This window comes from Chionomys nivalis, chromosome 5 (genome assembly GCF_950005125.1).
Source record: "Chionomys nivalis chromosome 5, mChiNiv1.1, whole genome shotgun sequence".
NCBI classification, from domain to species: Eukaryota; Metazoa; Chordata; class Mammalia; order Rodentia; family Cricetidae; genus Chionomys; species Chionomys nivalis.
The window spans coordinates 13,963,126-13,989,953 of record NC_080090.1 but is presented as its reverse complement, the minus strand read 5'-3'; the positions used below and the strand labels follow the sequence as shown (position 1 = coordinate 13,989,953).

At 44.9% G+C, this 26,828-nt stretch overlaps 1 protein-coding gene across 2 annotated transcripts in view; it reads right to left on the bottom strand.

The window, feature by feature from the left end:
• The window catches only part of Plxna2 (plexin A2), a 202,813-nt gene that overhangs the window by 49,442 nt on the left and 126,543 nt on the right, over positions 1-26,828 (bottom strand). For both annotated transcript variants that reach the window (XR_009057116.1, XM_057769165.1), the window contains exons 5-12: positions 25,030-25,130; positions 21,830-21,953; positions 20,486-20,639; positions 19,897-19,993; positions 17,607-17,721; positions 9,601-9,801; positions 7,675-7,771; positions 4,630-4,820 (exon numbers count right to left, since the gene is read on the bottom strand). Coding sequence is in view for 1 of the 2 variants with exons in the window: in XM_057769165.1 (XP_057625148.1) it covers positions 4,630-4,820; positions 7,675-7,771; positions 9,601-9,801; positions 17,607-17,721; positions 19,897-19,993; positions 20,486-20,639; positions 21,830-21,953; positions 25,030-25,130 (1,080 nt within the window). In the remaining variant the exon portion in view is untranslated. The remainder of the gene's footprint in view (positions 1-4,629; positions 4,821-7,674; positions 7,772-9,600; positions 9,802-17,606; positions 17,722-19,896; positions 19,994-20,485; positions 20,640-21,829; positions 21,954-25,029; positions 25,131-26,828) is intronic.

Sequence of the window (26,828 nt, the reverse complement as noted above, 5' to 3'; positions counted from 1 at the left end):
GTGTCATCAAAGTACCGGTATCTGGAAGAGAGGCCTGCTGCGATCTTCCCTCACAGCCCTCCCAGGGACCCAGACCTACCCACACCTTGATTTTGGACTTGAAACTTCCAAACATCCGAGAAAATGTATTTCCTTTATGAACACCACCCCAGGAAACTAAAAGCAGAGACAAGTGGGGACCTTCACTGCATTTGTTTCAGAGTCCTCTTAAATCTTCAAGTTTCTTTTCTTGAGAACATATTTGTTTGGTTGGAAGTGAGACCCCAGCCCCCTGACATCCCTATATCCAAGGAGTCTGGGATGCTTGGTTGGAAGTGAGACCCCAGTCCCCTGACATCCCTACATACAAGGAGTTTGGGATGCTTGGTTGGAAGCGTCACCCCAGTCCCTGGCATCCATTTCAAGCCCCCTCCCTTGGGCGTTAGTTGCCTTAGTCCAGGACTCCACTTCTGGGAAAGCCTGCCAAGCAGTGACCCCCTCCCCAGGGAGGGTCAAGAAAGCCCTCCAAGTGGTGACCCCTCCTCTGACAGGGTCAGGACCATTCCCACAGGCTATTTAGGCTGCCCCTGCCCCAGAGAATGGACACGTGGTGTCCGGGTTTTGTGTGGTCTTCCCTTCTCTCTCTTCCCTTCACCATGCTTTCCCGGTGCCATTCGGGAGGACTGCATTAAACATGGGCATCTTTTATTTGGTCTGATTTGGTCTGATTGGAATTATTTGTGTTGGCCGAGAGGCTCATCTAAGAAATATTCCTAACAATATTCTGTCTCTTTTCCTTTCTGCTGAATCCTGAAAGTTCACAGCTTCTTAGAATACATCTCTGGTTGGGGGAGGGGGATAATAATAGTTTCATCACTGAGGTCCCAGTAGGCTCTGAGGCCCAGGCTGGGGATAATATAGACATGGTTGGGTAAGCATGCTATAGGCTTTCCAGTCCTCAGCACATCTTTTCCAGTGGCTAACAGGTACCATTTGCATAGAATCCTGGATGAGAGTTGAAAGCAAAAGCAACCCTGCAGGCCCTGTTATGGAGACAGAATCATTATTATGCCATGAGTCAGTGAGAAGGAGCAGACAGTGAGTCCTGAGGTGGTCCTAACCTGTATATGCAAACTGGGAAATTTAACAGGCTTTTCAACTTGTCCTACATGGAGCATCTCTAACAGATGGATCCTTAGGGATCACCCTGGTTGCTATGGAGACAGTAGGATAAGGAAGGTTAGGGAACAACACATCTATTCATGTAACTTCTCATGAGTCCACGTCCTATACAGTGGAGCACCTCTGAGGTCATCTCATTTACTTCTCTGTTCATAGGCAGAAGAGCACTGCTTGAAGCCACACTTTGTTCCCACGGTTGGGCACAGACCATCACAGACCTTCGTCCCTCTATGTTCTAGAAGGATCATATAATAGTGGCTTGGGTGGCCTGCCCCAAGTGGTGGTGCTGAGGACAACATATTGTCTGAAGATAAAGGAGATATATGTAAAGATTACCAATACATAGAAGTCCCATAATCGTGAGAAAGTTGAAGAAAATGAGTTGATTCCTCTTAAAGATGACTTTGAACAAATCATTTATTCTTGCAAAATAATGTCACAGAAAAGGGACACAAAGGGGGCATTTTATCAGGAGGTCCTCAGGGTTGTTTTGGTGTTGTGAACACTGAGTTTTTGGTTAAGGTGGGGGGAGGATTGGCCAGTTTTCTTCATTGAGAAGCTACTGTTGTTCCCATTGCAGTTAATTATGTGAAGATAGCTCAAGATTGTGTAAGTTCCCTATTTCTCATCAACTTTCACTTCATCTTTTCATCTAAGGACCATCCTTGCCTGAAACAGTTACAGCTATGCACATTAAAGTTGTGAATTTCTTTTTTCATAATTCTTTCTCTGTTTATTAGTTGGGATTCTAGTGTGAAGACACATCTCCCCTCCTATTAAATGTTTTTCTGTTCACATTAGCAAGAACTGTGGATTCTTCCCCTCAGATCCCCTCAGGTTGGTTTCTGTGCTCTTTTTCTTTTAACGGTTCTTGTCCAAATTATTCAGCCTGAATTAAACCATGAGGAAACATTAGGTACATCCAAATTGAGGGACACTGATAACATAACTGGCCTAGACTCTTTAATACTATGAAGGTCACTGAAGGGCATTATTAGGACTGCAGATTAAAAGACTAAAGGGACAAGACAATGTCATAATGTAACATCGCATTGGCTCTCAGACCTCAGATTGGATTTGGGACCAGAGAAAGGATGTCACTGTGGCAATTGGGAAAATGCTAATAAGGCCTGTGTGTCAGATGATATTACTGGATCAACATTAACTGATAATTACATTATGCTTCTGTAAGATGATAATTTTGGAAAACCTGGGTAAACAGGATATGAATGCTCTGTGTAGTACTTTTCTATCTTTTTATAAATATGAAATTATTTCCTAAGTGACCAGTTAGAAGTAACAGAAAATGACTTGCAGGTGGTCTTGTGGGGGTAAAGGATACCGTATCAAAGAAAACAGGACAGTTAACGGTCTAGTCATTCCAGGCCTGGGTACTCCCTGCCATATGTCCTATCTAGAGTGATGTCCCTGAGTGGGTTTGGAGCATAGCACAGGTTTGTCTCTTCCCAAAGATACCCTTTATTATCGAAGTCCTCAACATGAAAATTACCATTACGAGTCTTGGAACACCTTCTTTTGCCGATACATTCATTAGAAAAATCAATTATAGCCTAATTACCTCAGGAGGTTAATTAGCCTCCTGTAATTTGGGTGTCCTCTGTGAACCCAGCAGCCTGTCAGTCCCCAGTCTGTGACTAGATGCAGGGGCTTCCCTTAGAGCTCATGGAAGCTCCAGCCAGGCTGAGAGCAGAGAGACACCAGGCTTTTTAGTCCCAGATTCTGTGGTGGTAGGAAGTGCTTGCTGATGCAGAATCTCTCATGATTTAAGTTCTGGACACCGTAGGTATTGACAGCAGTAAGACATATTGCAAAATATGGGACAATAAAAGTTTTCAGGCTATAAGTTGGCAGAAACCACTAGAAGAGATAAGGCATAGAGCTCCAAAGACTTTAAGATGCTAGCTATAGGAGGGCAGGGGCTGAAGCAAGCCCTTTTTACATTTTCTTCCATCCAAAAAGTCAGCAGGCATGGCCGCTGGTCACATTTGAATGTAAGCTCCTACTAAAGTGGCTTCCTGTTTGGGAGCAGGGTCTAAGCTGTCACAGAAGGGCACCAGGATGCAGCAGTTTGCTCCTCTCCACATCAACTACACTTTTCTCCACAGACACTCACGTACAAAGCAGCGGCACGCTGAACCTCCTTCCCATGGTCCTGTGTTCAACTCTCTGGAACTTTGGGGCCTCACCTTGGCGACTTGGGGGTTGAAGCACTCGATACTCCTTCACATAGAGGGGGGGTCACTTCTATCTGGTCTATGCTAGCAATGGAATGGATATTAATTAATGTGAAGCACTACTAATCATGTATTCCTTTGGTAAATCATGAAGAATTTTAAGGTAACTTTGTCATGGAATCTGGGCCTAAAGGCTGGTGCTGTCTTTTATCTGCTGTGTGAATTTGGGACTCGCGTTTCTTCTCTGTGAAATGGAGCTGAGAAAACTTAATTTTCTCCAGTTGCTATAAAAATTAAATCTATCAAAGCCAAGCATGTTAAATAAATATCTGCTCCCTGTTCAAACAGTCTATGTATAAAGGCTACAGCATCCGTTGATTTTAAGGTTTTTGTTTTTGAACTCAGACTTTGACTGGGTCAGAAAGGAGTTCAAGAAGTTTCCTAATATTCCATGACACAGAAAAGGAGTATGGTTTTGGGGGAAACAGTGCATCAGCTCTGGAAAGATGAGACAGGAACAGTTTCTCTCTGACATCATTAGCTCTGCAGGCCACCGTGGAACCTGCCAAGGCCTTTGTTCTTAATAGAGAATGCACAATTTAGATTCAAAGGAAAGTAACGATTATTGACTGGAGATCAGCTGGCAGCAAGCGCGTTAAATACGACTGTGCCTCTCCAGATCCATCGCATCCAAGCAGCTGTTATTTCTCTCCATATCACCGATTCATCTTCCTTGGCAATTTGCTATTTTGGAAACATAATTTTTTCCAATATAATTAATTACTTTATTTACACCCGTGAAAATGCACAAAACAAATTGGGACCAAGAAAAACTCCTGAGAAACAGTATGTAGCTAACATATGGCCTGTCTACTTCTTCGGTTTCCAATTTTGTACCTCTGAACTAATTGTAATTCCCCAAATAGCATCTTTGCTGAGAAAAGTCAAAGCTGCTTTCTGAAATGTTCCTTTACCATGGAGTAAAGGTCTTGTCCCTACCTGGCTCAGCCTTCCACCCCGCCTCAGCTGGGAAGCTAGCTGGACTCTGCCTCCTTCATACACATAGGTATACAGATATGTATTCCCATCATGCACTGCACTGTGGTACAGACCATACTCCTGTCACTTATACCTGTTCTAGACCATTGGCACACACACACAAGACCTCCCATATCTTTCCACCAAATATACCCTCTTCAGGAATTCATCCATAAGTACATTGCTTTCCTATATCCCCAGCCCCCTTTTTCTCTTTCGGAAGCTAGAGACTTACCTCTGTGATCTGGGGGTTGGAGCATTTGACGTTGTGGCTGGACCAGTCGAGCCAAGGGCTAGAAGTGCTGGGGCAGTGTTGGTGGAGGGTACATCTGCGCTCATCACTGCACCAGCCACACTCAAACTTGTGATCAGCCTTGAGACAGAGGCCACAGCTCTCCCGCTGGGCTGCACACTTGTAGAGATGAACTGCAAAGAGAGGGGGCTGTCATGGATAGGCCTGCAGAGGCTCCATCCCATACTCTCTGTTTGTAGGTACACAGATCTGCCCCAACCACAGACAACATCGGGGATCACCACCACTGCATGTGGAAAACATGGAGAGTGAATGAGGTGCCTAAGCAGTCATCTATAGGCACAGCAGAAAATAAAGGGTTAAAAGTTTCTGCTTTTAGACGGAATCATATCCCTGCTTTAATTGTGGATTCTCTACTTCCCAGCACGGTGACAAAGTATTTAACATCTCTGAATCTTGTTTACCTATCTCTCCCATGGAAATCATAGTTAGTTTGGGGCAGGTTTGAATGAGATGTTATACAGTGAGTGCTTGGCAATGCCTGTGATATACTAGATGCTATACAAACCTATTTTCTTTGAACTCTAACAGTGTTCTTAAGCGACATGGGCTCATTTCTTCATTGAAGGTAAAAATAAAGCCCAAAAGAGGCATGTTGACTGACACAGCTTGCTATGGGTACTGGTTTGAAGCTTGCTGATGGTGGGTCCTGAGAGGAGAGGAATCTCAGTTGGCACCCTGCAAATGGTGTGTGTGTGGGAACAGAGTCAGCTTGTGCTCAAAGTAAGTCCAGGTGATTGAGGTAGGAGGCATGCTAGCAAGGAAAGTATGACACAACCCTATTCACAGCCAGTGTAGATGAAGAATGTGTCCCCAGAGAGGACAAACTAGTTCTTGATAGGTCACACGATCATTCTGCAACTCTTTTGCTTTGAATTCTCTCTAACTGACTTGGAGACCCTAGGGGAACTAGCTATCAAGCATAGTTGTACCATGAGCCCAGGGTTTAGTCCTTTCTTGTTAGTGCTGGGAATTTAGAGCTCCAAGCGCATTCTCCAGATACATACAATCAGCTCATGGATTCATCTTCTAAAAGTAGATACAACTGTAACATGTATAGACTGATATTCTGTTATCATTACTTAATAACTAGAATGTAAACTCTCTTCCCCACATTTATATTCAATTATACATTGTAAGTCATCCAGAAATGATTTAGATATTTGTGGTTAGGTGTAGATATTATGCCATTGGGTGTGGGTATTCTTGGGGTTCCTGAAAATAATCCCATGGTGGATACTGAGAAATGACTCAGAAAGTCACTTCTCATCTTTTCCAGTCAAATTATCTTAAGCGTTTGTGACCTATCCGTTTGCCTCTGCTGGAGGTCAGGTGCATGCCCCAGGGGAGAGGCAGTTTTCATTTTCCCATAGCACACCCTGACACCTCTGTTCCATTCAGCTTCTCTGTCCAGATGCACAGACCATTCACCACTCTAAGTCCTAAGTACTCTTATGCCTGTGGTCCCCAAAGCACAAGACAGGCAAAGACAATCTGAAACTGAGCAAGTACTGGTGAGGCATTTATAAATCTGGACCTTGTAGTCTTTAGCCATAAGCTCTGCAAATCCTCAGCAAGACCGTAAGTAGTGGGCTTCCTTTTCTTTAGGGCCTGTGTGAAGACACTAAGATGTACTTTAAACTTGCATGGTTCAATTAGAAGAACTAGGAGTAGAACTTGGTTTGCTAAGTTGGGGAACCTGAGCACTTAAACACAGTATCCCATTGAACCCAATTCATGTACAGCTTTCTCTGACACCAAGGGTCTAGTAGAAACATGAGTGAAGGCAGGAGGAGGCTGCTCGGGCACCTGCAGAGCCTTGTAGATGTCAGGGGAGTCTGATGTAACAGTCTGGCCATTTTCCTTTAGGTTCTGGGTGCAACCTCTAGGATCTAACTGATCTAACTTGTCAAAGAACATATCTCTTATTGTCTAGTGGTGAAAAAGATCTAGTCTAGGAGCAAGCAAACACAAACTACCTTACTGAAGTCTGTCTTGCAATGTAGGATGCACTGACTTTAATGGTGTTATCTGGGACAAGAAGCTGTATTCCATAGATGCTGAAGCACCTTCAGATTTTGCCATTCCCTTAACTGACCTCCTGATGCCCAGGCATGACCCAGGACTTGAAGCAGAGGCTAATGACAATTTCATTTACTTGAAGCATAACAGTATATATGGCTCTTGATGGGTGAAGGGCTTCAAATACCACCCAGAGCCCAGCAGCAGTGGCAACAGGTCCTCATCTTGGTGTGTACTAACTTGCAGGCCTTCTCTAAAATCAGACGGTCTCAGCACTTACTATACGACTCAGCTTCACCATCCATAGGATGAAGCACACATTTAGAGTTACTGAGATAAATAATAAAAACAATTCAAACAAATTACCTAATGAATACGTTATATGACATGTGTTCAGTAGTTGGGTCATTCTGCCAGGACCTGCTTTCTGGACAAGTGCAATGAGAACCTACAGAGCAGGAGCCTTAGAGTTTCCCTCCTGCCAGCCCCCTTACTGAGCTTCTGTGCCCCAGATGTGAGCCTGAGTCTCAGAACTAGAGCACAGACATATAAGCCTTCTTTGTGCTGTCACAGAGACCAGGGCTGAGAACAGGGGAAGGAAAGCCTGCATGAAAGCAATATCTCCATTTCTAGGGAAGCTGACAGGACACTCTGCCTGCTGTTTTCCTAGGTCAGGTTGCATAGATATTTCAAAGCTACCAGGAGCCACAGAATAGTGCAGAAGAACGGGCAGCTGCCTGGCGGACGCTCTGGTTGTAATAAAATGTGGTTCCCAACAGGACTCCTCTGATGGCTTCGAACGTTGCTTTAGGAGTCTCTGAAGAGCTCTGCTGGCAGAGGAAGTGTGCTATTCAAGGCACAGCAGCAGTCTGCTCTGATCTCTACAACACAGCCTTTCCCAAGGTCATGAATAGGTCAAACTTGCACCCAGAAGTAACTGCTTACCTTTCAGGTCCTGAGGGTTGTCAATGATGAAGTTGCCATTCCACACCACAGCAAAGTCCACTGCTAGGTTGCTGATGTCCATCCCATCATACTGGTACTGTGGGGAGAGGACAGGAGTACACATCACTCAAGGCTGTCTGTCATAGGAAGCCAGCATGCAAAGCAACTCCTCATGCTGCCCAAAGGGACCCTATGACACCTTGTTCCTGACTTGTAGTCAGTAAGGCCACCAGGAGCTGGCCTACGGCTCTGGCTTCACCTTCAGTTCTTTCTGAAATCTGAAAGAGCTCAGGTCTCCATCTCTACCCCTTTCTCCTGCTGAATCCATCAGCTCTGCACACACTTGAAGAAGGCTCTCCCTGTGTACCGGTTGCGTCTGTATCCAAACAGAACGTTGCTTTCTCCCTACAACTGCCACCCTTTCGGCTTACCCCTGTTCATTTAAGTCTAGCTCGAATCCATCCTCCCCGTGTCCTTTCTTATGTCCCTCCCAGTCATCCCCACCCCCAGCCTTGGACTCCTGATATTGCCATTTTCTGTCTTTAGTCTGGCACTTTCCAGGAACTACAATGCATTCTTTTGTGGGTCCTCTTTTAAGGACTTAATGTCCTCACTGCTCTCTCACATCTACATATACAGGGGATGTGGCAGTGGACATAGAGTGGCTAGCTGATCTCTCAGGTGTATGTGACGAGTTTTTGATGTGTTTGTGTGCTCAGGTATATGTATGTGCCTTATGCATATGGAGGCCAGAGGTTGAGGCTGGGTGTCTTCTTTCATCATTCTCCCAGTTTCTGAGATTGGGCTGGAGTTCATAGATTTTGCTAGACTAGCTGTCCAATGTGTTCCAACAATCTTCCGCCATTCCACCCCAGCATTGGGATTATAGTTGTCTTTGTGATCAGCATTTTATGTGAGTATGGGGGATCCAAGTACAGGTCCTTAAGCTTGGGTGACAGACCCTGCACTGACTGTGCTATCTCCCAGCCTCCTCCTCTACTTTGGCAGATAAGTTTTACTTGGATTAGTGTCTAATACAGAAAGTGCTCACATCTTCTAGGGTATCCCAGAGCATACCAGAAAAAAATCCCTAGAGAGGCTAAGTCTTCTGTTCCTCTGACCTCACAGAGGACCTTCAAGCCCTTCGCAACCTCCTGGGTGGCTAGTCCCCGTGGCACCCTGTTAAGTCTCCTGGACAGTCCCTCTTTATGGCTATCCATTTCTGACCATGGGCACTTAGCTTTGGAGGGCATGTCACCATTGCTCTCCTGCCCAGCCTTCCATTGCCTTCTTCCTTTGTTGTGCTCTCTTTCTCAGTCTGGCTTCCTGCGCACTTGGCACCGATTACAAATTCTATCAAACGCTTGTGACCCCAGAATCTGACAGCTCCCTGATAAGAGGCCTAGATTCTCTTTATCTCTCCCAGGCGAATTAGCTTCCCTCAACACCTCTGTCACGTCCCTCATCTCTGAGCTGACCCCCCACAGTCAGAGACAGGGAGTTGGAAGATAAAAGATCTCTGGGCTGAAATTATAATTAAACACCTTGTGCATTTTCTGTCCACCATTCTGGGAAGGTTTAACCCTTGTGGCTCCTGAAATGCTGCATCTCCTTCCTCTCCTCCTACACTTTTCTGTCTATCCTCATGCATACCACTGTCCTAATACATTGCATAGGGATACAATGTTGGGTGGGGTTGATGTCCTTTTGGCAGAAGTTTTCCCAATATCAACAATGTGTTCTTTAACTTCAGAAGGAAGTTCAAAATTTCAACTTCTGCCATTAGGGTTTTCTTTGAGGGTTCTCTCTTCCGAGAACATGGCTCACTGGCTCAGGGTGCTTACAGGTTTCTCTGTCCCTGGTAATGTAGGCGCTGCCTGTGATCCTACATGATCTAAGGTCTTGGCATACGTGTGAGCTGCTTACCGAGCTATTTTGGCACTGCACACTGGAACTGTTGAAGCGCAGGGCAGGGACTCGGTGAACAGCCCCCTGGATGTTGAGCACGCACTCATAGCCTCGCTGGCCGGACTGGGGTTGGGGAAGGTTCCGGGCCTTGAGGGTGATTGGTTTCACTTCTCCAACTGGGATCAGAATCTCCTCTGTGGGCACAAGCTGGGGACAGTCCTAAGCGAGCAAGCAGAGACCTTCATTAGTTCTCAAAGTTGAGCCCAGATAGAGGCAGAACCTACAGCCAGTTAGAACCTTCCTGTTTCCAAGTGAATCACCCAAGAGAAGACCTGTATCTTTTTTTATGGGACATGTTGAATCAGTAGGCAAGGAAATCTTTTCTTTCTACTGGGCTTTGATTTTGTCAACACCATTCCACAAGCCACCCTAATCTTGGGGGTGTGTATTACAATTTGGGAATTAACTTTCAAACAGCAGTATGACAAAACTGTGGGTTTTATCTCTGGTGAGTAATTGTAAGAGCCTCCGTGGGTTTGTGGGTTCCTGTCCCCAGCTCAGAAACCCCACCTCTGGTTTTATCTGGTTCCCCAGCCCATTGGCCATTTGCATTGTCAGATACTACAGCTATAGATAACAGCTGTCTCAGGCATCAAAGTTTCAGCTGAGCTAGGCTTCCCAGGAGGGGGACCAAGTACCCAACCCAACCTCCTGGGTGTGCTCTAAGTCCTAGCTCTGGCTTTTTATCTCATTTCATTACCATGTGTGAACACTATGCTAGTTTGGAAAACAAAAGCCAAATAGACAAAGGTAGTAGGGTGGGGCCATGAGAAGGAAGAGAGAGAGAGAGAGAGAGAGAGAGAGAGAGAGAGAGATCAATTTTCCTTGCTTGTGTGGAGGCAGAGGTTCAACACCTTATGGATTGTTGACTTCTTCCTCCCTAAAGGAAAGACGGGAGTCTTGCTGCCTTCTCTGCCCCCTACAGGGGGGATGTGGAAACTCTTCACATGCAAACATGTCTAATAGCCAGGGATCAGCTAGAGAGTTCTTGAAGGAGGCTCCACCTTCCTTGGCCTCTGGACACTCACTCCTAGAAGGACTTTGGGAACATGTTGGGGCTCATGTGGCCACAAGGCTTACAGAGGGTACTGCCAGGTATTTGCTGCCTGAGTAGACAAACTACTGTATTTTCTCAAGATATGGACAGCCTCATGACTCCAGATAACTCCCAAAGCCATTCCTTATGTAACACAGGCTGTTGAACAATTGTAATCTCTACTGAAGATCTGCAGAGATGGTTAGCTCTCTGCATGGACATACATAGTCCCTTCTTTTGTTAATCCTTCTCCTCCTCCTTTTCCTCTTTTTCCTCTTCCTCCTCCTCTTCCTTCTCTTCCTTCTTTCTTTTTTCTTTTTTTTTTCTTCCAAATTATAGCTGCAAAAAACCCTGCCCATTCTTGTACATCAAAGTCTGGACATTCTAAACACAGAGTTCTGTGGTGCCATTTCTCGTACTGACACCAAACCCGGGTCTTTGTGCATGCTTTTCTCCCTACCAAAGACTGACTTTTATCCACCACTGCCATCTTCCTCCTGCCCTCTATTCCACCTCAACTTAATCAGATAGCCGTTGATCAAATGCCTAGCCTTCCAACTTGGCTCAGGAAGGCTGGCCAGACCCTTTCCTGCACTGGCTTCAGGTAGAACTCTAGGTATTGCCCCATGTTTGCCCTGAATCCATGGAGCTACAACTCCTGTGGAGTATGTATGTGTGTATGTGTGTATGTATGTATTTATTTATTTATATTTTATTTTATTTTTTCTGGGCTGTGATCATCTCAAGGACTGAGCCTGAACCTTTCCACTCCACATTCCAAGTCTTCATCTTATGTCAGATGTATAGTGGATACTTAGCCATTGTTTGCAGGAGGGTGAACGTAAAGAAGAAAATAAAGTCATATACACAAGCATTTTTAGTTTCTTTTTAATTCCAACTTTGGAAACTGGTAAGAAATAAGGGAAGCTTGAGAAGCAACTTGATTCCAAGGCTAGGACTACAGATGGCCATGGTTTCTGGAGCTCCAGAATTAGCTAAAGGCACAGATTTATCTATTCAGGAGTGTGACCATTTACACATGCTGGAACCTGAGGAATTTCTTATTGAGACCTATCTGGGAGGACTAGAAAGACTCCAGGGTAAGCTGGGTCACTCTCGCCTGCTAGCCACTGCATAGGAGGACTCCAGCAAGAAGCATTTCTGCGAGGGACTGGATCAGCTGGAATACCAGAAGAGATGGGTCCCAGTTCAAGTGCCAGGTGCTCACGCTGCTGACTCATAAACCTGTTCTTTACTGCTCTTTTCCTTTCATCCCCTGCAGGCACTTTTGACAGAGCCTTTCACAGATTCATAGCCAGGAAACCAAGGCATCCCACTAAAAAGAAGCATATCCAGTCAGCAACTAAAAATCTAGCCAGAATCTAACAGGTTAGAATTTATGATAGAGGAGAGTCTAATGTATAACGTTTTTTTTTTTTGTGTGTGTGTGTAGGCGCGCGCGCGCACGCGTGTGTGTGTGTGTGTGTGTGTGTGTGTGTGAGAAAGAGGGGGGGGAGGGGAGGGAGGGAGGGGAAAGACAGACATACAGATTTGGAACCAACTGCTCTAAAGGACAAGTTCTTATTTCTCTAATGGGTTCAGAAAACAAATTTAAATTTCAGGAGGCCTAGACTCCTAAAGATATGCTTTTGAAGTATGATGTCTCAGGTCAGCAAAGAAGACTGTAGAATCCTTTAAACTTTTAATGACAAAAATCTTTCTATAATTGTCCCTCAGTATCCATGGATCCCTGATCAGCCAAGGACCAAAGATATTTGAAAAATAAAAGTTATACCTGTACTATATACAAGGTCCCCACTGTGATTATTTCCCAAATAAAGAAAGCAGCTACTCATACAGCATTGATAGAGAGTGATAGATTCTGAATAATCTAAAGATCATTTAAGGTACAGGACAGATTGTGTATGGTTTGATGAAAACATCCCACGGTTTAGTAGAAGTGTTCCGGAACCAGTCCTTGTCCCCTATGGCTCTGGAGGGATAACAATACACTCAATGTACATCCAGTTTAGAGGCTGACAAGTCACAGGCAGAAGTTATATATGTTACATTTTTCAAATAATAGCCTAGAACTTTAGAAAACTTCCCCATGTTCTTTTAGGCCTTTTAAAATTAGTTTTAAAGACAATGAATAGGCTCTTCCCTAATGCCTAAACATGCTCAAGATTGGCCAAGTAGCAAAAGGATGCATTGGGCTTTGCTTATTTGGCAGTTGTTCTGGGGCCAGATAGAAAAGGGCTTTTCTTCTCTTCCCAGGGTAGAAAGAAGTGATTGGCATTCCAAGCACACAACCTGCATCTTTGGCAACAAGAAAGACGTAGACCTGGTCCATGAGATGGATCCATGGGATCATAGCAAAGGGCAGGAGCTTGGGATAGAAATGACTATGGGAAGACCAAGGGAAGAGGCAAGAGAATTGGCCACCAGGAAGTCTCAGCGGTACATCTGGGGCTTTGGAAGATGATATGTTCCATCTGAAGTCATTCCTAGGCCACTTGTTTCTATGTATACACACACACACACACACACACACACACACACACACACACACACACACGCGCGCGCGCGATGGAGTGAAAGAGAGAGAAAGGGAGGGGGAGAGCAAGGAGAGAGGGAAAGAGAGAATGTTTGTCCTAAGGACAAGAAAGCTAATAACCATAAAACTTTTTTTTTTTTTTAGAATGTTAAGCTGTTCATTAACATTCTTAAAATACTTAAGGCCCCTGCTGGCCCTGCAGACTTTCCAGTAACAACTTTAGGTCATCTTATCTCCTCTGTCTATCTATCCCCTATAGGAGCCAAATCTTCTCAGCAGGTGTCTCAGTTTAAATGAAGGTAAACAGATGTCCTGTTTGAGAGCAACCCAGGGCTGGGTAAGAGGCAGGGCCAGCCACAGCCTTGCTGCCCACTCAGTTGGGATGGGATCCCCCCTGATTTTGTGCCGGGAACCTGTTAGTCCTCAAAAGACTTCTTCCATGTGGAAATGGCATTGTCTTCACCCATTGGACTTCAAAGAGTGAGAGCAGCTGGTGTCCTGGGAAGCTAATCGGATTTATTTGGTTCTATCTTTCCCTTGGGATGGGTGTAAAGAAGATATTTATGTATCTACGTCTCACTAGGCCTGTTCCAGCTGTGGGGCGAGATGCACTTTCAAGGTTGATGGCTGCACCTATTCCTGCGCATACTACCTGCTAACATTGTGTTGCAGGGAGATAGAGGTTTAGGTGGTCTGTTAGAAACCTGGAGGAAGGGCTCTGACTGGGAGAGGGTGAGGAAAAGATGAAGCTCAGCACCTTCAAAGGGCTTGAGAGATGATCCAGGTGAAGTTCTGCTTCCTCATGAACAAAATGGTGTTAGTAACACCCAACAACTAGATTACATGAAAGAAGGTATGCAGCGATTGTGTGGTAACAGGCTGGGCCAACAACTGTTAATATGATTACTGTGTATTTTTTCTATCTGTACACATGTGGCAGAATCAGGAGATTCAAGCTGTATTCAAAGCCACTTTGGACTGAGTTCTGACATCAGTGTTTGTTAGACCAACCATCAGAGGAACACTGAGCTTCAGTTTTGTCTGTCACAGAATGAACTTAATAAATAGTCAAGACCAAATGAAATTGATTCACAGATAAAGGTGATGCACACATGAAAAATGCCCAATAGATGTAAGCTACTATGTTCCTGTTTCAGAATTGCATTTGCTGTGGCTCAACCTATCAGTTCTTCTTTGTCAGACCCAAGCATATTGGCCCAGCAGCTTCTGAAAGGATGTGGGTAGATAAACATCTGAAAATGGCCCTTCTGATTATTCCATTGGAAGTTTTTCCATTTGTGGAGAAAGATTTGGTGTTCATCCAGCCACAACTGAACCCTCATGACCAAAAGCAAGGGATCAGATCAAAGTCATGCCTGCAAACATAACGGTGGCCATGGAGACCAACATACTCACAGGCACCGATTTTCTGAGAGAGCAAACTAGTCAGTTTTTTCTGAATGCTGAATTCTCCATAGCCTTGGGCAATGCCCCTAAATTGTTGGTATTCTGGTTACTACAGATGTCAAATGTGAAACTGCATTCAGCTTAGAGAATTAACTGAAATGCCATCTGTCAATGGTTCTCAATCTTCAGCGTCATCTGGGATAGCACCCAACAATTTGAATTTCTAGCAACTTTGCAGGTGATGCTGATGGCACAGTCCTGGAAAGGCTCACTGAGAATTGTGCCACAGGTGCAGAACTCTGAACACATGAGGCGTGACCGCCGCAGTGCCGCTAATCGGTGGTGCTAATTGGCAGTGCTAATCAGTGATACATTGCTTCCACCAAGCATACAGGCATGAAATTTTGATTCGGATTTGGAGGAGGGGCTTGATGGAATTGGAAAAGAGATATTCTAGTAACCCCCCAAAAGATATATAAGGATTTACAGCCCCTAAAACAACTTTACCAACACTGGACAAATGCACTTTTGTTATTCTTCAAACTTTGGGGAACAGGGTCACCTAAAGCAGCGCTTTGAACAGAAAAAAAAGCTAAGCCTGGAAGCCATTGTTCAGGAAGGAATGTGTTGTAAAAAAGATTCAGTTGTTTTTTAGGACTTTGAGAAAGTGGCCCTAACCACTGTGCTGTGAAACCGCCCTCCACTTCCTTTACTGAGTCAAGCCAGCAGGATAGATTCTGGGCTTCCCTCACAGCCTCCATTAGGTACTGGTGCTATGCCAAGAGCCAGCATGTGTGAGGAGAAGAGCAGCTCCCTTATAATCTGATGGGGAGATAAAGGGGACAAGAATGAAGCTGCTTTCCAACTCAAGGCACAGACACCAAAGAAGAAAAATTGAACTGAACAGGTGATGGAAACCCCTGGTTTGCTCCCAAGATCTTTTGGTGATCACTGAATCCTGAGTAACAAGGAAGCAATGGCTTCTCTATAGCCATCTCCCTGGGACTTTCAAATCTCTCACTTGCCCAGGAGCAGCTATGCGTCAGTGGTTCCTTGTGGCGAAGGGGACTGGGCCTGCTTCCAATTAGCCCTCTGGGGCTCAGCCTAGGGTCTCTCCACCATAGTTTATTTGTCTTGCTCTCTGTGACAATCTGCTTGCCCTTGCTCCAGCTGCAGGTCACCCTCAGGCTTGGCTCTGGATCTCCATCTGCCTGCTCGGGTGGCCTCCACAGATACATTGTTGCTCTTTGTCCTGATTTGCACTAGCCCCTCCCAGTTTTCTCTTCCAGTTTCTGAAGGAACTTCAGAACTTGGGCAGCCACAGTAAAGGTCCGTTTCTGAGACACAGAATGCTAAGCTTCCACTGCCCAGACCGTAGCTTTTCTGTAGTGGGTTTGCTTCCCAGGACACTTCCTTCATGGTCTCCCAGGCTGTGTTAACCTCTGCCCTACACCTTCAGCACTTATGCCCCCATCCCCAAAAAGACTAGTTTCAAACTCCCACAGACTCCCAGACCTGGAATTAATTCCTATTGTCCATTAAGATCAGTGTGGCATTCCAGCGTGCCCAATGACTAGAAAAGAATGTTTTCTAGATTGTCCCAGGGACTGGGTCCCTGGATCTGTCATTCTGAGGCAGCTGTGGGTGGGTCTATCTTAAAACCTAGTTATGGGACTATCTAAAAAATAAGCATTTTTACTTTCTTACTGCATATAATATATACCATTTCATAAAGGGTGAATTATTGAATACCAGATGTATCTATTTCAATAAATTTCCAAGGTCTATTTTATGTTTGGCCATTGATGCAACCAGCACAACTGTAAAGATTGGCAGGCCCAATAAATTCATCTAAAAAGTATCACTGACAGGTAGCTCAGTCAACATCACTTAGACTTAGGTACAGAGGTCAGTAGCTGTTCACCATTTACCCCTGTGTGTATACTCTACAAATGTTCACTGGTAAAGGGTTAGGATTTACAGATAAGATGTGGTCCGTGTTTTCAAGCAGAATATAGCTTAATACAGTAGAGAGATATATCTAGAAAGGCTATATTAGAATATGAAAATGCCATGGCCACTCATTAATATCTGCAAGTTTTTCTAAAATATTGAAAAAGATGATCTATCTCTCTCTCCTTCTCTCTCTGTCTCTCTGTCTCTGTCTCTCTCTCTCTCTGTGTGTGTGTGTGTGCTAAGCATACAAGGTCTTAATTGTCTAGTCCTAACTGGTAACCCTTGGGCATGAAAAACACTAGACAAAAGAAAGGGAAATTGAAGAAGCAGGCTTCATGGAGCATATTGGGGGAAATGTGAGAGAACCAATCTTAGTGAATAATTACTAAGTGGAATATTCACAGTAAAGATGAACAACATGAAATCTCACTGTGTCAATGACAAAGGCGAGCCAGACTTCTGGAAGGAGCTTCAACTAGATAATATAATAGGACTTTTGGCAATGCTTGGTACTTTTTACTAGCTGGATTTCTCTCTGTCTCCAAGGCCACCCACCCAGTAATACATTAGAGTCAAAGAATCATTGAATTTTAGAGTTGGAAGAAAAGTTGGCATGAAAAGATGGTTGAGAGTGAATGGTCTATTGAAGCACAGTAAGTCTACAGCCAAGCAAAGGGCTAGGCTCAAAGAATAGACAGCATTCATTACACTCTCTCAGAGCATGGAGTCTGTTGGGTATGCTTCCTCTGAGCTCTTAGTCTCAACTAACAGTCACCTTTAGACTCTTAAATGCAGTCTTAGCAGTTTAGCAGATAGAGTTTCTGCTGGGGGGCTATTGGCCGCTACCTTCTTGATTTTATAATATCATTTATTTATAACATGAAGACTCTCTGATAAGTGACCAAGATAGGCCAGGATAAAAGATGGTTAAGTCACTGGACAGACCATCTGCAGTGCAAAGGGGCTGATTTTCTGGGATTGGTGTCATGCCACAGAGAACCTTCTTACCTCTGAAACATTGATCCTGCCTTCCTGGAAGGAACAGGTGGTGGGGTCATGTGTGCAGAGGTTTCGGTACTTGCACCAATGGCAGCGGAAGGCGCTGTTGACACAGGACAGGCACCTGCAAGGAGGAGAAAGTAAGAGGGCCAGCCACGCAGGCCTGCCATGAAAGAAGGCTATTATCCTTACGTCCTCATCTCACTCTCGGGTGGGTAGAGTAGTGGAGCATATTCTAGTGCTGATAACTGTGGATTCTGCATCTGAGATGTTCATGTGGGCAGACAATTAGGGATACACTGGGACTGCAGTGAGAATGACTTAACCTGTAAAACAGTAGTGTGCTAGTATATAAAGTTTTAGGAATTTTGCAAGCTAGAATGTCAGTCTGATGGACTGAAATCGGCTATGGTGGAAGCATTTAAATTATAGAAATTGGTAAATACTGTGTGTTATACTTTTAAAAATCTGATCACTGATGGTTAATGCCAGCACATTTCTTATCAGCCAGAGTAGCTAGCTGTAAGAGCACAGAAGCAGAAAAGGCAGATCTGATTATAGTCTTGCTTCTGCTGGCAACATTGATGTCACTCTGAGTAAGTCACTCGCTTCGTGCATTAAAGTTTCTTCATCTGTCTGTAAAAAACATTCCTAGGTAGTCCACAGGTGTCAAGTGAGATAATGAGCAGGGAATGGGTTTGGAAGGAATAATGTTAAGTGTGATTATTATTTTGAAGAAGTTAAATCACCAATTATTTCATCCTCTTGAATAGCATTTGAGTATTAGTGATTTGGTTCACAGCACCTATGTTACTGACCTTGGGAAAGTTAAGGTATGGAATGATGACTTTGCCGCATATCTCTAATGGTCCTCGCATGGAGCAATAGCCTATGTCTAGAGCATAAACGTTCTTCCCAAAGAGAGCACTTCTTCCTCTTTGGGTCCACCTGGAGGCTCTGTGTGTGTGCAGACCGCTGTGATGGGAATGTACTAAGAGTTTTGGCCTTCTTCCTCCTCAGCTTCTGTATGCAATAACTCAGTATTGCTCTGCCTTTCAGAACTATACCAAGCTGTTAAAAACAGAAACAGTTCTGCAATCTGGCGCCACCTGGTGGGGTTTGTATTAAGTCTAGGTGGTAGGGGCTTCCATCCAGGGGTCTCAGACTAGAGTGAGGTGTGATGTGTATGAGGGGACTTGGTCCATACACACCCCAGAAAGGATTCTTCTCTAATCATGCACACCCCAAAGCTAATCCTGTCTAAAATAATTTTTTATGAGTTTGAATCAATGCTATTTCATGTACTCCATCACCGATATATTCTTAATAATGTCACATGATTCAACAAGTAAATAATAAATATCGACCAGGGTGAAGGAGATGATGTTGGCTGGATGCTAACCCGGCTTTTCCACTGGTTGATTTTGTCACTGTCTTTGAAGCACTTATCATCTATGGGTCTCAGCTTATATTAAAAAGAGGGAACTGAACCTGATACTCTTTTAATAGAATTCCAGAAGTAGAGAAGAGTAAAACAATGTTGAGCAATAAAATAGAATTTTTGCTGTCAAGGAGGCCTACTTCTTTCTACTAAAACATGCTGCCTGTGACAACATCTTCCTTGCCATAGAAACTCAATGTGGTGACATCACACTGGATTGCCATGGTGATGCAGGTACCCTCCCAAACAATAGATTCTGCTACCACTGCCTTGACAGGTCTTCCCTCCAAGAAGTCTGCAATTCCCAAGTAGGGCTATCTGGAGTTGGGATATAGTGGTAGTGGTCATTTTTTATTCAGTTCTGCTTTAGTCTCCTTGGCCTGCCTTTGGTGCCTCTGGCCATTTCCACTTCTTGCTCCTCTTGTCCTATCTTATAATAATAATCGAGGAGGGATATGCTGCACTCTTCTGCTCTTCCAGCCCAGGCCCTCTCAGTGGGTGCTGAGAGAGGCTGCTGTCTTTGTCTGTCCTCCTTTGTGGGCATATCCACCCTTAGCACTCGCCTTCAAAGCCATGGCTAATTAGCTGAAGTGAAGACCTCTTCTTACAGCTCCTAGGTCAGGACCCTTTTCTTGACATCCTAACTTTAGAACTGGGGTAGAGTGTACTGGGGTGGAGCCAAAAGAATGAGGTAAGGGGCTGTGGTAAGTGACTGTCATTCAAATGAATATGTACCAACCCCCCCTGCCCCAACCCCCGAGAATTCAATGTGACTACTGCACAAGTCTTGTCCAAGAGGAATTGGAACCTTATACTCATATCCAGACTCAGGCAAGGTTCCTTCCGAGGCATGCTTACAGTTGGTGGGCACTGCAGTTATAGAACTTGAACTCGGTGCTGACAAAGATCTTTCCTGTCTCCTTGGATCTCAGCTGCAACTCTAGGCCAAACCAATCTGCGAGAGAGGACAGAGAGAACGTAGGGCACAGTGAACACCCTGAGGAGAAGACCGTGTCATAGAGCCACCCAGGAGTAAAGACAATAGACAAAGCCTGACCGAACATGCTTTTCCCCTGAGAATCCAACCAGTCTATCCCTCAGCAACAGATTCCATGAGTCCCTTGGCTTGGTTAGGCATACTCAATTACTGAAAGAATTTCAGAATATTAGCTCAGAACCCTTCAAGCAAAGTTTGTTGGAGAGAGCTCAATGCAATTTATTGCCTAGAAGGAACTGGAAGTGGGCACAGTGCACATTGTACATTCTCAGCCCAGGAAGAATGAGCATTTTCCTCCTTAAATCTCACTGAGGGCATAGCACAGTGCTTTTAAATTCAAACAAGCATGTAAGCCAACATTAGCATCTGGTATGTGAAGACTGGTCAGTAGCTTCATGTCTGTATATGTGACTCCTATTACCCATGGCTCTTTTGGCACACAATCCTTACCTTGATCCAGAGGGATAACAGGGACGTCCTTGGGCCCAGGTGAGATGCAGATGACTTGGCTCCCAGACACCTGTCCTTCCACCTCAGTCAAGTTCCCAAAGGCACAGGCGATACCCTCAGAGAGGTTGGGGGCATCATTTACAACCAGGCTGAGCTGTGGGAAAAGCAAGAGCTCAGGAGAGCCAGGGTCTCGGCAAGGCTCCCTGCCAAGAGCTATTGCTCAGGGATCTCCTTGACCTCCTCTATAAGAGAAGGGCATTGGTCTAGTGAGCTTCCATTTTTGATGCCAAGCAATTAAAATGACAAATGGTTGTGTGGTGTGTGAGGTCAAAGGCCTTCATAAAGATTGTTATTGTTAATTCTTCTTCAATCTTGTCCAGCATCAGAAAGCACTTGCTGCTCAAGGAAGTAGGGGATTTGTACTAATGTTCATCTTAGACCCTGCTCTATCTGATATGGAAATTAACTGCAAAGCACATAGTGAGTCATAAGCTTGGAACTTTATCACAGGCTTTAGCTTGGGCTCCTGGGGATGTAAGCTTCACCAGGATGGAGGTCAGGAACCTGGCTGGTTCTACCACTCACCCGTTTAGAAGCTGTGTTCTCCAGAGCTCTGTCCTCTATTCCCTCTGGGTTTTCTACTTTCCAGCAGTGCCCTAAGTGGGGCAGGAGGCTCACAAGACACACAAGGGATAAGGAAGGTTCACTGGTGGCTAAATAATGTATACTACCTAAGGACTCCATCTAGAGCAGCAGTTTCCATCCTGGCTAAGTTTGCAGAGTCTCATTTTAGTGGTAAAAAACTAGACTTTCAGCATTTGAAAAAATCATTCTGAATTCAGGCCACTTTTCATTGAGTTTGTCCTCAGCTCCCACAATAGGCACAACGTCCCTGATTGTTTCATTAGCATTACTGGAGTCCAAACCTCCTGGTGGGTATGAATGAACTCAAACTATGAAAGGTTCATTAACTAATTAACATTCATGAATGCTCATAAAACCTTCACAAAGAAATTGCACTCAGGGCCTAAGGACATAGAATATTTTGGGTTGTACCTTGACAGGTGACTGAGGGCTATTTTTATTATGTTTAATATTCTCTTTAAGAATACACTTTGAACAAGTTTCAGTCTTTCTTTAATCTCTCCCCTATCCACCAAACACAGTAGCAAGCTAAGGCTTTCTTGAATATTTAACAAACTGAAGACTGAAATCATACCATGTCCTAAGAATGTGCTGTTAGGTCTTGTATCATAGTTTGTTGTTGTTTCACTGAAATTCTGATTAATATGTGCCAGTAGTAAAGAAATGTGCTGTGTCCCATCCTCCCTGCTGTATACTCACCAGCCGGCTGTGATCTGACACAGAGATGCTACTGGGATGCACCTCAAGGCTCATGCACTGGCTGATACTGGCAGCAAATCGATTTGCTTCCCACGCCCGTTGGCATTTGTCCCTTCGGGAGCACCTATATGAAGAGAGATTCATAAGAGGCCATGGCTCTACTGTCCCTGGGAAAGAGAGATCTGCTGCCCCAGCACTGAGGCTATTGCCTTGTGATGACTTCACTGTATTCTCAGATGTTCATGACCACATATAGCTAAAGATATACCAAGGAAGAGGTATTCGCTTCCAGCCTAGATGCTGGGCAGGAATGGAGAACACCATGTTAATACTATGAGATGCTCAAGTAAGAAGTTTGGGGTACTTGAGAAGTAGGGCTGCGAGCATGAATTCTGTAGCTAGAATGCTAGGTTAGCATTCTAGATAATGTTACCTGCTAGCTTGATCCCACTGGACAAGTGACTTACTCTTTCTCTTCTCTGTTTCCTAAACCTTAAAATAGCAAGGATGATGACAATATGCTATCTTGTAAGGCTACTCCAAGGCTAAAGTAAGTTAGTACTCAGAATTCAGCCTGGCATTCAGTGGACGTGTCCCTGTGCTAGCCCTTGTGATAGTGATATTAATAACAATGATTAATAACATTATTACACCCCCCTCCCCAAGGTGTTAGCAAAGAAGAGAGGGTCTTAGCTGTGAGACAGGTTGTGTGTGATCTTTGGCTGGATTAATGGCTCTTTAAAGGAAGATACTATGTTTTATTCAACAAAAATTCTGTCACAAGTTATATTTTAAATAAATGTTTGTGTCATGAAAGAATGCCTTAAGTCAGAAGACAGACAAAGCATGTGTCCAGCGCTGCCTCTGTCAGAAAGTCCATGTGGCCATTTCTCCTGATATCTTCATCTCTGGTTCTAGGATCCTTATCCTGTGCTGGCAGGTAAGTAACTCAGATGCTTGTGGCTACTACCTGCTCTGTTTTATGGACCAGGCTCAGGGCTGGTGCAGCTCCAAATCCAATAGCCAAACAGGACACAGTGCTGCTGTAATCCACAGTCAATCAGTAATTCCTACCCTGACTCCCCAAGCTCTTCCCTTCTTCCTTTCCAAGTACACAATGGATCCAAATATGAGTGCTGTCAAAGGAACGAATTATGGAGGTTGAGTGAATCCTTACGATAGCTTTAAAGTGAGTTCTTAACTAGAGCCTTTATCTCATTGACTCACTGAAATGGCTCTTTTTATCTTCTCTTTTTTTAATCATACTATTTATGGCAACAACTTTAACAGAGATATAAGAGTCCGGGAGACAATAACACACTTGCAGGGGCAAGTCATACAGAAGAGGGAGGAGGGTTTCATTCCCCTGGGACCCAGAGGCTCCCAGTCATCAGACCTATGCATCCACCTTCTACATCTTTAGGAGAGGCTTATGGGTCTGGGGCTGAAGTTGCTGAGTCCTCACTGCCCTGCTAACTGGGAAGTCTGGGATGGTGGGTGAGAGGAAGGTCAAGAGTGTCTGCTGAAGAAGAGAAAGCTTAATAGGAAAGGTGCAGCTCCTGTCCCCATCCAAACTTGGTAGGTAGAATGGCTAGAAGGTGTGAGCCCAGAGAGGTCGGGAAGATTCTCTGAAGACAAGTGGGCACTGGAAATCTGGGCTATCTTGATGGGGCTCAGTCATTCTAGAAGACATAGCTGGCCTGGACCAAAAAGGAAGGATGAGGTATTTTAGGGTAACTGAGAGATCGGGTCATTATTGATCTACCCATACGTACTGATACAAGTTGGTGAAAGCAGTGCTCAGGCTGCAAATAAATAATAACCACAATCTGTAATTCTACTGTGTTCTTTCTGTATATACCAGCTGTAACAGGCACTGAAGCCTGAAGAGCAGGCAGGGAGGGAGGGTGGGGCAGGAGGCAGATGGTACAGGTAAGAAGGAATTACTGCAGGGTAAGAGGGCTTAAAACCTGGGACCTTCCCACAGAACTGTGACTGAACTGTCAAATTCCTCAGAGAAAGAGCTGGCAGATTGTGGGGTCAGCCTCACAGAAGGTAGACAAATAGACTGGCTTTTCCATTCCTCCAGCAGAGCGGATAGCTCTAGCGTCTTGACCATCTGACTGACTTACATGGAAACTTACTGTCTAGGTTTTGTTGAGGTCGCTTTTGTAAAACTTTTTGAGAAGTCTCATGCCTCCAAAACCCAAATAAGGACTCAATCCTTTGTCACTGGGCTCAAATCCAGTCCAGATTTTGCATCTGTGAAGCCTCCCTTTCTCCCTCCCTCCAGAGCCCTCCCAACACCTGCTGCAGAGGCTGGAAGCCAAGAGCTATTGTGTTGGACCCTGAACTCTGGCCCTCTGCCTCCGCCTCCACCCCAAACCCAGCACATTTCATAGAGACGCTTTGGTAGCTGGCGTGGCGCCATGGAGTTTCCAACACTATTGGGCAACAGAATCCCTAGCCAGGCCCCTGCTTTAGGGCTTTCACCCTTTTCTCTTCCTCTGGGCTCTTCGAATTAGGAAGTTTAAGTGTGATTTTGCATTTCTATTGAGCTGTTTTCAATGGTGGGGATGTATCTGAATAGGGATATGAGGCCAGTTGAATGCAATGCAGATTTCTTGGAATCATGAAATAATGAGGCCAGAGGGGTCCTCCCAAGGGTACAGAGTCCTTAATAATTATTTTGATTTGTGTTGCCTCTGATTTATTTCCAAAGCACTTATTATTTCATTTAGATATCACTATTCACCTGTGACATAGGCACTTCCCCTGTTTAGCAAAGGAGAAATGTATACCTGGAGTTGTCAGGGGACCCACCTAGGGTCACACAGCAGTTAGCTGGAGTGGGAATTCTAAGATCTGGTGTTCTACCATCTGATCTGTATGCCTTACCCTAGCTTCTTGTGCAGTCACTGCAAGAGGCTTTTGGAAAATTTAGGGATTCTACAGCTGCCCTGTGATTTCTCACAGTGACGTTAGAATATAATCATGTGGTTTCAAAGTCGCTGAGAAGATGAGCAAATGACTGAGTTCAGGAAGCAAACTGTGTGGCCTCTTCCTGTCTTCCACATCGTGTCTCATTTATAATCTTTACTGTTCAGAAGAGGGAATTTCCTCCACTGTCTGGTCTATCATACCAGGAAACCCCCAGTCTTCTGCATGCCTGGACCACCTCTGGAATCCCACACACTTACATGTTGTGCAGGGCACACCAGCCACAGTGAGGATCCCCTGAGCTTAGACACTCTCCACAAGTTGTGTACTGTTCACATGATTCAACAGGGACCCTGGTGACCTGGCAGAGAGAGGAAAGGGAGCACGGGAAGGTCAGGTTGTGGCAACTTGAAGGTGTGTTTCAAAACTCCCCTTTACCCATGCCCCCCGGGTGTCCCCATCTCACTGTTGGTGGAGTCCGAAGAGGTTAACTCAAACCAGAAAGTGTCCGCATGGTAGCTCAGGACTCTTTGATTTTGCCAAAGGTAGAAAGGAAATCCTCTAGTCTGTTGCTTCTTCCCACCAGTGTCTTTCTGAGAGCCTGGCAAGTCCCTCGCAAGTGTTAAAATTGGTTCACTCTGCTGAAAGGCTATTGAGTGGCACAAACTCATCTCTGAAGAGTTTTCAGCTGGGCATGGGCTGAGACATCCTTCCTGCACAGCACACATGGGGCTGGGGGAGAAACTTTTCCCATCAACTAATATTCATAGCATGGCACTGGTACTTTATAGCCAACCAAGTGTACCACCTGGATCCAATTATCTCATTCTCTGAAGTCTGCATTCAGTTTCTCTAGTAAATCTCCCATTCTTTGAAAAGTCTGGCAAAATGGGAAGCTCCACAGAGAAGCGCTGCCTGTTTGATTCTGCTTTGCCTGGCTAGTGGGAATTTGTAGATCAAGTGCCTGCGTCCCCCCACCCCCTTCATAAAGCACAGCTTTTGAAAACCCTCCTGATTTTCTGGAGAGGCTTGGTAAGGGCCTGAACTTTGTGTACATGGACACCACTCTCCTGCACCTGCCCAGTACATGTGACGATAAAGGCCAGGCAAAAGGGCTAGAGGACTGGAGTTTCCATTTGACATATCTTAGGTGTCTGTTGTTGGGTGGGTAAGAGGCTTCTGAGTTGCAAAAATGCCTGCTGGGTTGGAAATACAAGCTCATTTGTTGGGCCATAGAGGACTATCACCTACTAGAAGTGTGAGCCCAGGCGAAAACACGACACTTCGTCCAATGACAGAACACTGTGCCACTGGCAGGAGGTAAAGCTGTGAGGGGAACATGTTCACAAAATCCTTCCCAGAAGGTCAGAATGGATCCTAACATGACAAACTCAGTGAAAGCTTATTGAATGTCAGCTCTGTGGTGGCCTTGAAGTTCAGTAACAGAGAATCCACCGCAAATGGCACAGACTGAGCCCGAGCAAAGCCCAGCAGTCCACTGGTATTAGCAGTACCCAACTGATATTTGCTCTGTATGTTGCTCAGGATTGGAACCCAGGATTGGTGTTAGCACTAAGTGCCCTGGGAGCTCAAGAGAAGGGGCATCCTGGCTAATTTGTCAGGAAGATGGAGACAGCGGTTAAGGGCGAGTCTTCAAGGATACGAATGCGAATGCATCCAGTTAGGCGTGTTGACTCATGTCTGGAATTTTAGCGCTTGAGAGTTCAGTGGGAACTTAGGTAGGAGTATTATCCATAAGTGACCTAGCCTGGGTCACATAGTGAATTCCAGGCCAGTGTAGGCTACAAAATAAGACTCAGTCTTATAAAAATGATAGGAATAGTAGGAGAAAGAAAGGGGAGGAAAAAAAGGAGAAGGAAGAAGAGAATGGTGAAGAATCATCAGATGGAGAGACCCACAAGCCTTTCTAAGAATTATCATGGGCAAAAGCAGTGACAGAGAAGTTCATTCTAACTTGAACTTGTAGGCAGGGAGAGACAGTTTGCCTTTCTTTTCTCACTCATTCACCCATAGTACATCCATCAATACATGCTCAGCC